Source organism: Gobius niger (assembly GCF_951799975.1).
Source record: "Gobius niger genome assembly, chromosome: 10".
Taxonomy (NCBI): domain Eukaryota; kingdom Metazoa; phylum Chordata; class Actinopteri; order Gobiiformes; family Gobiidae; genus Gobius; species Gobius niger.
Genome location: NC_136861.1, coordinates 1,164,659 through 1,181,456, shown reverse-complemented (window position 1 = coordinate 1,181,456; position 16,798 = coordinate 1,164,659). Strand labels below are relative to the sequence as shown.

General features: G+C 46.0%; 1 protein-coding gene across 1 annotated transcript in view; it reads right to left on the bottom strand.

Annotated features, from left to right (window-relative positions):
- LOC306969739 (uncharacterized protein) overlaps nt 1-16,213 on the bottom strand; it is a 78,705-nt gene extending 62,492 nt beyond the window's left edge. Inside the window, exon 1 of the mRNA XM_079565443.1 lies at nt 16,099-16,213. Within this exon, the coding sequence (XP_079421569.1) occupies nt 16,099-16,153 (55 nt within the window). The 5' untranslated portion in view covers nt 16,154-16,213. The remainder of the gene's footprint in view (nt 1-16,098) is intronic.
- Between the last annotated feature and the right edge of the window lie 585 nt (nt 16,214-16,798).

Genomic DNA, 16,798 nt, shown 5'->3' with positions numbered 1-16,798 from the left:
GACAGACGAACAGCGTGCGCATTGACACGTGCGTGAGCGGCGAGGGGAGGGGGGCACACATCTGGAAGAGCGCATTCCTGGGGCGCCCAAATCACAGCCCTGCGCTTGTTAAAGTGCCACTGACCAAAGGCCGCGCCGCATCACCTCACGCTGAAGCTATTGTTGGAGGAAGACCTGACTGTCAGACAGGGGAGGGGTGAAGACCTCATGAGACTGTGTCACCAGAAATCCTCCACAATTAGAATCAAATACAAGCATTTATTTCTCTCCTAAAGGGCCTATATCATGCAAAATCAACTTTTTTTGGCTTTCTTCACACAGATCTAATCAATCCTCCTGAATCCTGCTCTCTGAGAAGCTGCTCCGCCCTCTCCTGGAAAACCGCTGAGTTGCTCTATTGTGTCGTCAGAGCGGAACGGAACTGACTGTACTGTCTTAAAGGGACTATACAGAGTTTAAAAATGTTAAAACCTCCCCCTACATGTTCCTCCATGTCCTCATGTGTAGCATGAGCTCAGACCTGTTCACCACAACTGCCTCTAAAATCCTGCCCTGTCACTCAGGTGTTACTTCGGATCCAAAGTGCCGTCATGCACGAGCTTAATATAGAAGGTAGAAGGCAGCTACGCATAAGACCAGAGGTGGCAGTAGTGAGTATAAAATGACTAACTTGCATCTAGCCCCTTTAATTTTATGCTTACGGCCTGATTTTTTATTTGTAAAACAGATTTTTCATTATTTCTGTTGTTAGAAAGAAATAAAGGAGAAGAAAGAATGGTCAGCACAGATGTCATGTTTGCACTGGAAGTTGTGAAGAAGGAGCTCTTTCTAACCTACTCTGGACGCCTGTTCTTTTCTCTTACCTAACGATAATGTCACAGAGAAGAACGTTTGGCTACGAGAGGACAGACTTCATTCAACCTTCCTAAAGAAGAGGCCACTCACCAGAAGTTGGAATTTCTTTCCGGGATTCGGTGACTTTCACCAAAATAGTGTTTTTCTGTGACTGTCTCTGATGGATGTTTGGTGAACCTTCGCCAGAATCAAAGTGGATTCACTTTTATAACCAACGCGAGTCCCATAATGTAAACAGCGATGGACCAGAGGGGTGAGTCAATCCAAACGCATGTTAGCATGTGTGTTAGCTTGTGTATTAGTGTGTGTGTTAGCGCGTGTGTTAGCGTGTGTGTTAGCTTGTGTGCTAGCGTGTGTGTTAGCTTGTGTGCTAGCGTGTGTGTTAGCGTGTGTGTTAGCTTGAGTGTTAGTGTGTGTGTTAGCGTGTGTGTTAGCTTGCGTGTTAGCCATTTATGAAGCTGTGTTGCAGATGTCAACTCCTTATAACTGCATCGTGAAGTATCTTCACTTATTGCTGTTTATTTATATTACGGTAAAGTTGTATGTGCGCAGAGAGGGGGCGGAGTTAACTGAATGGAAGCGTTGTGTCTTCCGGGTTTGAAAACTACCTCCAGAAAACACTTATATTTATCACAAAAATGAGTGCTCCATAGTGGTAGAGGTACAATATATCATATACATGCCTATACTTAACTTTGGAATGGCTAAAACACCATGATACAGATCCTTTAATGTGTGTTTTTATCTTATACAAATCTCAAAAACATCCGTCTTTCGCTGCTCGTCTCTTCTTAGACCCGGTTCATAACTTTCCTGGGAGCTTCAAATTCCGGAACTCACAAATGAAATATGTGAGCGTGGAACCATGTCATTAGTGGATTAAACAGATTACTCTGCCAGTGGAAGACTGCAGTATATGAGGCACTTTGAACCTCGCCTCTCAAAAACCTGTCCACTCCTCAGTTTGCTCAACAAATGCAGGAGAAATGAAACCAAATGAAAGCAGATTTATGATAAATATGTTGATAATCACCTGCTGCTGACGCTTATTAGGACTTTACGTTTGCCTGGACACTTCATTCAGCTGAACTTTACATTGTCTTATTTACTCTTCTGTTTTATTGTCTTAATGTTCGGTGTTGTTGTGATACTAAACCATTGATTGATTGATTGGTTGATTCTTGGCCAGGCCACGCCCCCTTGTATGACGAGTTGCCGTCTCTATAACTCTCTATATAAGTTGTTTTTGTTTCTTTGTTTCTTGTGAATTCTGGTGTTCCGTGTGTCTGAATGTTTTTTCATGATGTTTTGTTGCGTCTGGACTGGGGAGCAGTTTTGGCTACACTGTGGTCAGCAAAACTCCATTCTGAAATGAGCTTAGGTGCGGCGGTGCTGAGTACGGTAACATGTAGCATGGGAGAGCCCAGCGCTACAGTGGGACCATCAGTATATTCTCTCTCTCTCAGGACTCTGTGTTTATGACCTGGCCTCTTCAGCCCAGTCAGGGAGAAGACCCTCCTTCTGTATTGTGTACAGATGTGTTTGATATGTCTTTTTCCATCAACGGATTGAGAGAAACATTTGGATTGTCTGCCTGCGCCTTGTATAGAACAACTGGACTGATGGTGATTTCATCCGACTGACACTGGTCTGCATGATTCCTGTGATTCCTGTGGTGATGTTGTGACTTTGGGATTCTGACCGTGATCATGTGGGGACTTTTTACTCTCTGATTGTGTTTGTGATTCTCATCCAGATACAGTACATACAGTACATGCATTTTTCACGCAGTGGTCAATATGGAGATTTTTGATTTGAGTTTTCTCCCTTAAAGAGGGGGTATTCTGCTTTTTTCAGCCCCATAGCACCAGTCTATATCACACTACAATGAAGACAAACCTTCTGTTGGTCTGTAAATGCAGTAAATTAGAATAACTGCCTTGTATAAAATGTCTCTCTCAAAATGGCTGTAGTGAATGTCTTGAAATAGGCCTCTGTCTCTTTAAGAACCTCTGAGCCTTTAGACACGCCCCCTCCACACGCTGTCTGTGGCATCAGTGGGGAGGGGGTTCTGCTGAGGAGCAGTGGTTGGTTACTCGGCTGGTGACCAAAGCTCGGAGGCGTCTCCAGGAGGTGGGGGCGTTCCTAGGAGGACTCAGGCAAACCTATCCCTAAAATGGCCGCCATCAGAGTTTTTACAGATTACTCAGAAATACGTGAATGTGCCAAGGCAACACTTCAGCCATGTTTTTAATGAGGGAGTGACAGAATAACATGATGGAAAGCTTGAAAAAGTCGATTTTGCATAATACCCCCCCTTTAACACTTTAGTTTTCATGTCAGAGTGTATATATATAACAAAGACTAAACTTCCCCTGAGCGAGGCTTATTTTATGACGTTTTACGACGAAAGCAAGATTTCCCGCACGGAGCTACAACATATCCTTTCCTCCTCATTCATTCACAAATATCGACATATTTTATATCCACACGTAATATTTGTGCATATTCGATGTTTAGTGACAATGGGTGCAGCTCGGCACCTTTGCTTTCCCTCACAGTTGCCTCTGTGATGCTCCAGTTTCTGTTACGAACCCCTAAAAATGATCGATCTTGGAGCGTCATAATGTCAACTGTGGGAAAGCACAAATATTAGGATTTTTTTTTTTTTTTCACTTAAAAGTTGCATAGTGCGCCTTTAAAGTGTAAAGTTTACAATGGGGACCGAGAGACTGGACCTGAGAGCCCCCCCCACGTGACTGCCAGGCCGGTTCACTTCTGCCTGCCCCAGGGCGGTTGTGGCTTTCCCCACCACTGAGGATGGAGTGAACGAATAACTATAAAGCATTTTGGGGGTGACTTGTGTCTGTGAAAAGTGCTATACAAACGTCTCCCCCCCTCTCCCCCCTCTCCCCCCTCTAATGCTTTTGGCTGCGCTCTCATTGGTGCGTGAGGCACATTCAGACTTTGTGTTCGGGGCCTGACAGCTTCAGACTTGTCGAGGACTTAAGAGCCCCACTTGTTAAATTCTTGTCTTCTGTAATGAATGCAGGTGCTGGCAGAGGGCCACGGGCTGCAGACTGGAGGTGGGACGTCCTGACGGGGGAGGGGTGTAGGGACAGATTTATCAGGGAGGCTGGAGATCCTCTATGCAGCGTGTACGGCACGTTAAAGTGATAGTCTGGAAGTCTAAATGTTTTACAAATGTTATAACATGTTCCAAATCGACCACCTGTTAGTTAGTAATAATATATATATACATTAGTTTTTGTAAAGTCCCTCAGAGTCTAGTATCCTACCGCATCGACCAATGAGACGAGGTTTTCCTGTCAGGTCCAATCAGGAGTGAGAGGGAGGAGCTTCAGAACACTCTGCTCCTGCTCTCCTCATTTTGCAAACTAAAGGTCAGCACACACAACACGACTTTTTAGTCGTAAACTATTTTATATAGACTGGGGGCTCCACACTACACGACTGGATTCAGGTCGATTATAGAACGTCTGGGGGTTCACACTTAGCGACTGAGAATCGTCAGAGCGACACACGATTCTGACAAACAGCTGATGTTTTATAACACAGCGCGTCTGTCGTCTCTACGGCTTCAAAACTGAGCCCAAATCCACAAAGACAGGCCTGTGTTTGTGAGCGCGGGATAACGTGTGTGTCCCGATTGGTCAACGGTGTCAACAATGTCACAACACCGCAGCGCTAGCTTACTGCTACTACCAAGCTTTAACTGGGCTATAGTTCTGTCACATGGAGATAAAAGGTGGAGACAGGAAGAAGCGGGACGTGTTTCAGTGAATTTAATAAGAAAAGGAGACGGAGGAGGAGACGGAGGAGAAAGCGGGAGAGGGGAGCGGAGAAAGCGAGAGGCTAGCTGCCGTTAGCGGGGAGGCTAGCCGCCATTAGCGGCGAGGTGAAGCTAAACAGTCTCTAAACTCAGTAAGAGCCGCTACACTCTGTTCGTGGTTGAAATGTAGCTGGAAAAGGTGTTTGTGGTGAACTTTTGGTGATATGAAGTTGTGCTGTTTTGTGTGTGGGGCTGTGGCCATGAAATGAGCTGTTTGTGCCGCTGGTTTAACAGAGAAGTGACGGCGGTGTTTTTCTGTCTTTATATCTCTCTGTCATTCACATTTGGGACGGTTAAATCACCCATGTTTCGGGCTTAAAAATCAAACATGTTTGATTTCCTACGACTGGAGTCTAGTCGCGTCTTTCCACCGCCCACACTACACGATTCCGACGTCAGTCCAGTCGTGACCCCCCCCACACTACACGACCCCCCCACACTACACGACCCCCCCACACTACATGACCCGACTCTGTGTGACTGCCTTCAACGAGACGCGACTCGAGAAGACTGAGAGTTAGAGCAAAATCGGGCATAAAAGTCGTGTAGTGTGAGCTGACCTTAAGAAGATTAAAGAGGGGGGAATGTTTAGTTTCAAATTTCACTCTATGTCTCCTCACAAACTTACAGACCATCACTTTAAAGTCCAGTGCAAGCTTGTTAAAAAACCTATGTGAACAAAGAACAAAAGAACGAGTTTGGTGAAGATGCCTATTTTATGATATTTTTTTTATGATTATATATTTGTCAAAATCCTGCCCCATAAGCGGGCATTGTTCAATCAGACGTCATGGCAACCGGTGCTGCCAGATATTCGCAGGACCTGTGTCTCGCTGTTCAAAGCTGACAAACAAGATTAAAACAAACAGCCTAACTAGAGCCAATCTATCACAATGTTCCACGAGCTGTCGTTGCTGAACATCGTCACAAAAAACAGAAAAAAGCTGTTTCTGCTGCTGAAATATATGACAAAACAAAGTCCAGCTTTAGCCTTGTACGTCTGACTCTTCTGATCTCCAAACATGTGCCTAGTGCAGAACTCCTCTGCGTTTAAGTCCATTCTTCATCAGCAGACTCATTCTGATCATTCCTGCTCTCAAATGACCTGGCGTTAGTATTCGAGCCTCTGTTTGGAGGATGGACACAAAGGAACTTCCCTCATTACCGTGCGAGGATGTAGAGGAGAAAACACACTCCAACAGGCATGAGATCAAGTAAACTCTGGGTCAGGGTCAGGGCGAGCTCTGGTTTTGTTGATACTACGAAGCTGGATCACTTTCTGTGAGGTAACATGACCTTAGTGAAGATACAGTAGTTCTTTAACCAGAGTATTATATTGCAGAAGATCATAGGGCTGTCAACAAATGTATTGCCCGATACTATATTGATAATGAAAGTAGTATTGAGGCTAAATATTCATCAGAGCAGGTATGGATACTTTCTGTCATTTCCTCACGTTTAGCACAGAGCGCGTTATAAAACTTTTACTTGAGGCAATAGATATTGATAGGAACTGTAGAGTAAACAAGTGCGTGGCCCATTCATTCCTATACGTAGCTTAGCCTAGCCGCCTCCGTTTGTTTACATGTATGAGTTAGCATTGGATATTAAGCCACTTTTGTCTGAAAGGTACATTATGCAACTTTTTATGTGAAAGAACTTGATATTTGTGGACATTTGACCATGTAGTGGCCTGAGTGGTCAGCATGGCACCTTTACTTTCCATCATCCCTTACAACTCTCCACGACCCATTGTTTTGTAGGTTTTCTAGTAAGAGTCAGCAGTGAAAACCTTAAAAACAATTGATCCTGGAGCGTCCTAGAGACCACTGTGATGGAAAGGAAAGGCGCCATGCTGACCACTCAAACAGCCACTGGGTCAATACAAAGTCAAATACCCACAACTATCAACTTTTTTTACACATAAAAAGTTGCATAATGCACCTTTAAAGCTGCCCTCATTTTGGCGGACCAGGTTGGTTTCATTCCTACATTGCGTCACCTTCGAAACTTTGTCCCATGGACGAGCCCCCCCCCTCACCCCAACACACGAGGCTAATTTTAAACATTGTTTGGTGCTTTGAATGAATGCACTGTAATGTGACAGCAGTGACTGAGAAACAAACATGGAGATCATTTTTTGTTCATTTTGTTTAAAGCAGTACTAAGTAACGTGTTTACCTTAATAAATCCTTTCCGTAGTCCCTGTGGGGGTAATACAAGTGTTTATGGGATGATTGGAGGGTCTTTCATCTCCCCCTGGTGTCTCTGACCAGAAAACCATGTTTGCAACTTCACTGCCACCGGTCCGGAGAAAGCAATACACACTAATGTAATCACGAAGAAGAAGCTAACATGCTAACGGGCAAAACTAACTGTGGGCTAACGTCACTTTAAACAGTATTTACAGCAAAGTTTGAGTGAAAAAAATTATTTCCATTGTAAAATTGGATGCACAGTAACCCTCTCCCCCTTCGCCTTTCCTGTCGGTATAGTATTTACTCTCCAAGACAATTAATAAGTTAAAAAATCGTAACTTGCTACGACACCTGCAGTTGCGCTTCTGGCCTCTAGGGGGAAGAGTTACTTAGTACTGCTTTAACTGAATCAGGCAAAACATTAAGAACCAATTCTACAATGCTGGGTTTGGTTATGGGCCAAATCCAGTCTGTAAATAGTTTATACTGTAGGTTTTATCACTTAGTAAAATATAAATATTTAAATCTGAATTCCTGTATCTGAAAATGCAAAGAAATCGATAATAATATTTAGAAATGTTAATATCGTGACAATAAGTAGCACAGACTTTCAGTGATTTCAGAGAAAAATCCTCCGGTTAAGTCAATGTTTTGGCCTTGGCCTTAAAGCAAATCCAGTGGACTCTCCAGGACCTCCGTCCTCCTGCTGCCGTCGCTCTGCTCCACTGCCCACGGCCTAATGCCCTAATGCCGGCTGGAATGTCAGAGGCCAGTGGTGTTTTTGGGTGGAGCTCCCGGGTCCTGAGCACAGATACTGCACACAATGTGGGTCAGGAAGTCGTGGGACCTTGAGGCCCGTCCCTCCTCGTCGTACCAGTGCGGGACGGGGCGCTAAGCCGTGTCACCCAGGGGTCCCGGGAGTCGGACCCGTGGGTGTTCCTGTCATCACGCTGGCCTACACAGAGTTAGGGTTTCTGAAGACTTTTGGTCAGCTCAGACAGGCCAGTTCACATGTTACACGTAATAAAAGCACACACACCATGTCAGACGCCTCAGCTGCAGAGTGACCATGATCCATGGGCCGCGGGTAAAAAAGAGAAATGACCTCCTCCACAAACATACATGTCAATGTACCAATCAATACTATTACAGAAGATTGTGTCTGTTTTAATGCCACACACGGAACACTCCAAACTCAATTACAATACTGAAGATATTAAGATAAATCTCGATTCCTGATACCGATTTCGATGTCACTGCAAAAAATAAATATATATATACAGTTTATATATATATATATAATATATACCATACTGTGTTCGAAACATGTGTCTACTCGTCTATTTGCCCTGTATTATCTACTTTACAGAACACGCAACAGTATATATGTTTATTTGGTTTAATAATGTCAAAAATCTTTATAAAACTATTAAAATACAAACTATTTACTGATTGGAATTCAGGGGTTCTGCTCTCCCATAATGTCATCCACTGAGCGGCTAACGCACTTCCTGTTGCTGTTATACTGCATTCCGACTGAAGGCGATGGAGACTTTTCTGTTCTGTTTTATTGCCTTAATGGTTTGTGCAGCCCTGTGAGGCGACTCCTGTTGTGATATTGGGCTTTACAAAACCACTGATTGATTTAGACGTCAGGGGCGAGTGATTTTGAATGTGGTCTGAAGAGTAGGAAGGAGCTCTTGACTGAAAAAGAACTGCTGTTTTGGTTTTAACTAGTCCCTCTTTGTTACTGCCATGTCCTCTGGATCTTCAACTATAGATATACACACGATCTACGTGAGGATCTCCCTAGTATTTAAGCACATATCCAGCCCATACTTCCCAATAAAGGACTATTATTTGTGCCAGTGAACAATGGTAATTCCAGGTTAGCCCCGTTAGCTTGTTACAATCTCCTACAGCTCATTGTTGATGAAAAGTCCGCAACAAACCACAAATGCATCAAGCCCGGCTCAGTGTGTGATCATCTCAAAGGCTGCTTTATATAGTTACTGCTTTATTTACGTTATTAGTGCATAATACTTGATCTATGCGCTGCTAAGGAGCTAGTTAGCTCCGGGCGAGCGGTTAGCAGCTCGGCTGCGGACTTATTTTTTGACATGGCTGATGTTCTCACGTTGAAAACACAGACTCGATAAAGTTGTTTTGGGCAGAGAGATAATCAGAGGCTGTCAGTGCTTTTTACTATAGTCTCCCAGGGACAGCTCACAGACCCCGGGGGCAACACTTAGCTATCCCGCCCGGGAGACCGTACAGCGGGGCAGTGCGTGGCTAAAAGTGTCCGCTGAGGCAGGAGGGGGGGCGGGAGGTACAGTCGAAGTCTGCATCATATAATATCAGCTACAGAATTATATTCCTCTCTTAGCAAAAGATGAAGCAGCAGAGCGAACGAAAACGCTCCGGCAGAACCGGAACTTGCAAAGACTATTGTTACCCATAATGCACCGCAAAATTCAGTCGCCCATTGGATGAAATTTTGGGAGAGCAGAACGCCCGAATTGTCCTATGACCATCGTGTTAATACAGTGTCTGTTTCTGCTTTAAACAGTCACATTTGTTCATAGCAAAGCACCAACAATGTTAAACTGTGCTTTAAAATTCCTCTGAATGTGAGTTACAGATGGGAAACATGTAACTAAAATGTACAGTTGGCTCTGGTATCATTTCATTTTTCATTTTAAGGGAAAGCTTAATATCCAGTGCTAACTGATGTAAACAAAGCTAATGTGTTTTCATCAAAACACTTCTCCTTCAACAGCATCAGATCCTACACTTCGACAATGGATGCATTTAGTTTAGAACTTTATTCAGGGTTTAAGTGAGAGCTTCAGGACACAGCCAGAGTTTGCAAAATGAGGAGAGCAAGAACGAACTTTCCAAAGTAAGTGAGTAGATTGGACCTGACAGGAGAGCTCATCTCGTTGGTGAAAGTGACGGCCTGGGGATTCAGAAAAGGGAGGGACTTAAAAACAACTATACTCAATCAATTCTTATGTGCAACACGTAAACTGATTGAATCGACCGAGGGAACACAGTCTAAAACAAATGTTGAATGTTTTTCCAAATCTTTGAGCGTACAGTCGACCGAGGTCAGTTTAAAGCACAGACTCTCCATAAGTTACAGGAATGTCTCTCCCACCCGGTCTGTTCTGTATTTTTATAGTTGGCAGTGGTTAAAGTGGCTCTGAAGGCTTTGGGCGCGGGGCTGTGGCTGAGGAGCATAATCCACAAATACGTTTGTGTCCAGATCGCCGGCCCCGGGGCGACTGAAAGAGGCTTTTGTACCTCTGTCCTGTGGCGCGACGGGGAGTAATGAGAAGGCATTTGACTTCAGAGACCTGACCTGGCTCACGTCATAGCTCAGGCTGACAGCGCCACAGGGTCGTCCTCAGTGCAAACTAGGCAGACGCACAGGTAGGTAACATTTGGACTGTCCCCGTAGGCACGTTCAGCCCATACTTCAACCTGACCTTCTCCACCGAGCTCACACCTGTCTGCTTTTGGAATCACTTGGCCTCGAGGATGCACCTATTGTGTATGTTTTTAGTGGTAGCAGACACCTGCGCAGACACGGGGATCATGCAAACTCCACGACCGACACGAGATCGAACCCAGGAGCTAACTGCTGCAGCACCGGGCCCCACATACAGGGCTGTTCCACCGAAATAAGCCATAGCAAAGTGCTACATGTTTACACATGCACCTATTGCCATGGCAACACATTGGGAAGTCAGTTGGTGCATAAAAAATGGATAATAGCCTAATCCTACTGCTACTGCTTCTGGGTTTCTACACAGAAAAAAAAGAAAAAAATCTGCATATTCCTTGAAGGAACAGGCCACTGTTTTAACATACTGAGATGTTCGGGCTGCAAATGATTATTTGGTAATCCATGAATCTAATCTAACTTTTGCTTTATTTGAGTCTGTGTTTGTTAGAAAACGATTAAGCGATTACTAAAAGAGACAGCACCGCTCTGTGTCACATTTACAACGGTCTGATGAACCACTTTCTCCCATTTTCATCTCGTCTCTTTGACATAAACTCATAAACGTCTTGTTTTAGTCTCCAAAGAGTTTTTAGCTTGTCTTTGTTCATTATTGTCAACGAATACAACACTGTCCTGAGGCCTCCCCCAGGACAGCTGTCTTGCCCCGTTACTTTTTTCCTTGTACATGCTTTAGCTGGGAAACATCATTAGAATGCCCAGTAGACGCAGTTCCACATAACACACTTCTCCCACATGCCTCGGCCTAAGTGCTCGCCTTGTCACGTCTGCCACAGATGTGCACGCTAGAATACACATTACTGAAGCAACAACAGAACAGCCTGAAACGTTTTGTGAGAACAATGTGGACAAATGATGCCTTTTAGTGGAGTTTAGGGAGTTATTCAGAGGCACCAAGGCAAATAGTAAAGGAAAGAAGCAGCTAAAAAACAGCTATGAAGGTAAGCAACATGCTAATGTTATGCTAGCACCATCTAAAGCTGTGCAAACAGCGGCTAAATATCGTCAAAATCATCTTTTTCAACAGTGGTATGAAATATTGAAGCCGTATGACCTGCATGTTATTAGTGAGGGCAGTCCTCTCTCTCATTGGTCAATCAGATGGCAGCGTCTGTTCACTTCACGTTAGTCTGAGTTCAGCTCTTTGGCCACATCCAGAGGTCGGTCCCAAAACGTATACCTGGTCAGACCGGTTGGGTCCTGGCCTGGGCAGTGGATACGCTCGCCTGACCGGGTTTACTGGGCAGTAGGGTCTGCCCGTGGAAACATCCTGAACACTACGCCATAGTGTTCCATAGCATCCATACCCGATTTTACCATTTTTTTAAATGTTTTGTTGCATATGTTCCAAACAGTCATGTGGATGTGATCTTGTAGAGGATATGTTGCCCACCTGTAGGACCATCACATCTCTGTTTTTTAAAAGTAGCCCCAGTATCTGTTCAGGGCTCTGCACTGCCCACTGACAATGTGTGAGAGGTGAGAAAACATGAGGGAACTGCCCAGGTATGAAGCCCCGCCCCTGGGCCCCTCACCGCGGCGGGCGGGCAGATGATGTTACTCGGGGCCCATTAGCGCTCCCTGCTCCTACCTGTCCTCTCGGCTCGGCTCGACTGTAATTACGCAGCATCGCCTCAGGGCCCACAGCTCAGCCCCAGACCAGAAACCACACATTCTTACGGGAACAGTAGCCCATAAAATCAGTCAGGAGACACAACAACACAGGCTCTGGACGGTCACTGTCCAGTCAGGAGACACAACAACACAAGCTCTGGACGGTCCACTGTCCAGCCAGGAGACACAACAACACAGGCTCTGGACGGTCCACTGTCCAGTCAGGAGACACAACAACACAGGCTCTGGACGGTCCACTGTCCAGCCTGGAGACACAACAATACAGGCTCTGGACGGTCCACTGTCCAGTCAGGAGACACAACAACACAGGCTCTGGACGGTCACTGTCCAATCAGGAGACACAACAACACAGGCTCTGGACGGTCACTGTCCAGTCAGGAGACACAACAACACAGGCTCTGGACGATCCACTGTCCAGCCAGGAGACACAACAACACAGGCTCTGGACGGTCACTGTCCAGCCAGGAGACACAACAACACAGGCTCTGGACGGTCCAGTGTCCAGTCAGGAGACACAACACAGGCTCTGGACGGTCCACTGTCCAGCCTGGAGACACAACACAGGCTCTGGACGATCACTGTCCAGCCTGGAGACACAACACAGGCTCTGGACGATCCACTGTCCAGTCAGGAGACACAACAACACAGGCTCTGGACGATCCACTGTCCAGCCAGGAGACACAACAACACAGGCTCTGGACGGTCACTGTCCAGCCAGGAGACACAACAACACAGGCTCTGGACGGTCACTGTCCAGTCAGGAGACACAACAACACAGGCTCTGGACGGTCACTGTCCAGCCAGGAGACACAACAATACAGGCTCTGGACGGTCACTGTCCAGTCAGGAGACACAACACAGGCTCTGGACGGTCACTGTCCAGTCAGGAGACACAACACAGGCTCTGGACGGTCACTGTCCAGTCAGGAGACACAACACAGGCTCTGGACGGTCACTGTCCAGTCAGGAGACACAACAACACAGGCTCTGGACGGTCACTGTCCAGCCAGGAGACACAATAACACAGGCTCTGGACGGTCACTGTCCAGTCAGGAGACACAATAACACAGGCTCTGGACGGTCACTGTCCAGCCAGGAGACACAACAACACAGGCTCTGGACGGTCACTGTCCAGCCAGGAGGCACAACAACACAGGCTCTGGACGGTCACTGTCCAGCCAGGAGACACAACAACACAGGCTCTGGACGGTCACTGTCCAGTCAGGAGACACAATAACACAGGCTCTGGACGGTCACTGTCCAGTCAGGAGACACAATAACACAGGCTCTGGACGGTCCACTGTCCAGTCAGGAGGCACAACAACACAAGCTCTGGACGGTCCACTGTCCAGCCAGGAGACACAACAACACAGGCTCTGGACGGTCACTGTCCAGTCAGGAGGCACAACAACACAGGCTCTGGACGGATCTATCTAATTTGATAACCGATAATGACATTATGTACATATATTTGCACTTTATTTTGTGACAAATCAATGTAACCGTTCACAGTTCTGCCCAAAATGTATAAACTCCACCAAAAAATATAAAGTGTTTGAATATAGATCAAATAATCCACCTTTTTCTAAAGCTCAGGGTTTTTACAGTTCATTATCTGAGCAGGTCGGTCTCTGTCTCTGCTCATCTTATTTTAAAAAATAAAGAATAATGTAACTACTTCCTTCCGTCTTTTCGTTGACATCATACTAATGAATTCTAGATACAATAGTGGACTATAGAGCGAGTATGTGTCTGAGTCTGGAGGCGTGTCTTGTGCGGTGCTGCTGTCGCCTGTGGCTGACATGACAGAGGTGACTCTCCTGCATTGGGCCAATCTGCACATCGTGAGGCATAAACCCGAGCAGCGCGGCTCACTTCAGCAATGTCAAACTTCTCTCGCTCATCTGTATTTGATCAGAAATACGAAGCTAATACATCACTTTTGGACCCGCTCTGTTGGAGTGTTAAACTTACGTGAGCGTGGGTCCACTGTGCGCGACACCTCGTCTTTTTTTATTTTGTTGCAGTGAGAATGTTGAAGTGACTTTGATGTAAAAATTAAAAAAAACTCTTCCTTCACAGAGAGCGTCTGAACAGGGTTGACTCTTCATATTCTTCTCGGCCGGGGAGTGCGGATGTCTGCTGCTGTAAATGTGCAGTCCTGAATCTGCAGCAGCTCCAGGCTGCAGGGGGAGAAAGGCAGCGAGCTGAAGCCGCAGATTCAAAGCAATTTGAGCAAATAAATTATCGGCCGATCATTTTTTTTTTATTATCGGTGCATTATGGTGTCCAAAAATGATATTGATATGCTATTATGGTGCATCCCTTCCGCAGATGTGTTTTTGGTCATTTACCACCGATTGGAGACGCGCTCTCTCACTTTCTCGTGCGGTGTTCGAAGTTTGGTACTGAGGGACTTCCACGTCCCGTCAGTGAAACTGTTCATGAACAACACGTGACACAAATAAACAAATGTGATTACACAGGCTCGTTTTGTTTTTATCCTGATGCCGCCAACGAGGGCGGGGGTCCAGACTGATCCCTCTGTATAAAAGAATACAGAGGGGAAACTTACATGCAGCCCTAATCTGACTGCAATCAGCTCCTGGTCCAGACCCTAACGGGGCACTAAGCACGGCACCAAGACAAAGTGAGTCAGACAAAGTGTGGTTCTACAAAAACTAGACTGGGCTGGTCCTTCACAAATCTCCATAATAAAAGTCAGTTACCAACCGCCTCAGACTGCGGGGGCATCTTCAGCATCATCATCATAAAAACTCCACTTTATTGAGTTCCAGACATTGACACTAAAACTAAACCACCTCCAGAATCCCTCTGAGCGGTTCATTCAGATCAATATGTCACAAAATAAAAGCACACTTTTAAACTCTGACCGTCATTCCCATATGGCCACCAGGGGGCGGTATTATAGGGGGGCATACGTTAGCTGTGAGTGAAAGCTTTTACTTCTCCTTTTACTGACATTCTAGAATAAACTAGATGAGAACATCAGCGGTGAGGTGAAAGAATGTGCATACGTTTAATCTTAAATCACGTCACATGACTGACTCTATATGTTGACTTTGTGTCAGTTTGAACTGATCAAAAGAGATTTAGATAAAAACAGATAAAAAACGCTAATACCAGTGAAATGAGCTGAAGCCCCACTTGAAATCAGACAAATTCACTTAAACATTTAAAAATATTTCCTTTCATGTGAAATGATACAAAATGATCCACTGGTGGTAAGAGGTTTAGTCTTAGACCAGATATAATCTCTTCATTCACGTTATTTTACGTAATTTCTTCCTATGGATGATTATTCTTATCTTTCTTTCTCTCTTTCTCTCTTTGCTTCAAAAGACTTTAAAATGACTAAAACAGAAGATAAAGTGGAGCCAACTTCAAAAACAGCAACAAGAATTCAACTTTAGCACATTTGAGGCCACGTGTGTTTTTAGGCTGTGATATATCGTTACCAAAACACTGTTGCCATAACGATAATAATAGTGTGTCGATGTGCAGCGCGTGCCCAAAGGCGAGCCAAACTCAGACGTGTCCAGTGACGCCGGCACATCCTGTCGCTGAAACAATGGAGGAGCAAGACTTCACCAAAAACCAAACAAACACACATGTGTCCGGCCACGAACACACGACTCCAAACGCTTTAAGTGCGACAGAGGGACCTTCACAGGGTCAGGGGGGTCAGGGGGGTCCGGTGATGCCTTTACCGAAGCCTCGCAGCCCCGAACTATTCAGAAACACTCATATTCTCATCCGTGCCAAAAGAACCGTGCGTAAAAGTGTGCGCGTAAAGCAGGCTCTGCTTTGTGGGGACTCTCCTGGACGACAGAGAGCTTTCAGAAACGTAACAACGCGGGTGTTTCGGAGGTGAAGCAGCAGCAGGGTTAAAGGTCTGCAGACACTCCACCAGCCCACACTCATCTGAGCAGACTCTGAACGCGTCCGTGCATCACACTTCTCCAAGTTCCGCGAGGAGGAGGCAGTGACTCCAAAGCAGGACATACCTTCAAAATCCGATAAAATCCCTTCCAGGTGGTCGTTGACCGAGAGCTCCGACATCTTGGGTCGGTCTGGGCCAAAGCGAGCGGAGGATGAGCGCGGACACGGGCAGGTGCTGCTGCTGCTGCTCTCACTGCGCCCCGGTGCTGTGTGCTGCTCTGCGCCGCTGCTGGTGAGTGAGAGCCCCCCCCCTCTCTCTCTCTCCCTCTCCCTCTCCCTCTCTCTCTCTCTCTCTCTCTCTCTCTCTCTCTCTCTCTCTCTCTCTCCCTCTCTCCAAGGCTCCACTGCCCAGGGCCACGGCGCAGGGGGGCGGGCTCGTCCACGCAACACCTGGAAAGAGTCATTTCTCTTTTCCTCCGGAGTTTTCACTGCGGCCCGTGCACGAGGGCCCGGGACAGAAAGGGACAGAGGGGGTCTGTTCTGGGAAGACCCTCAGGGCCGAGTTTATCACCATCAAATATGCAGCTCTTCCGTGGTTCCCACAGGGCCCTGAGGTCTGTCCACCTCAGAGGGGCAGAACCAGTGTTGGGGTGACGGTTACAAAACTATTTTACTTTTTCAGTTACTAGTGTGACAACCTCAAACAGTAAGTGGGACCAGTCACGTGATGCAATGGGACATAGAGGGACAGACTAAGATCAGTGAAGAGCCCCACAATCACACATAAAGATTAAAACAGGTCAACATGATTCACTCAGACAGATA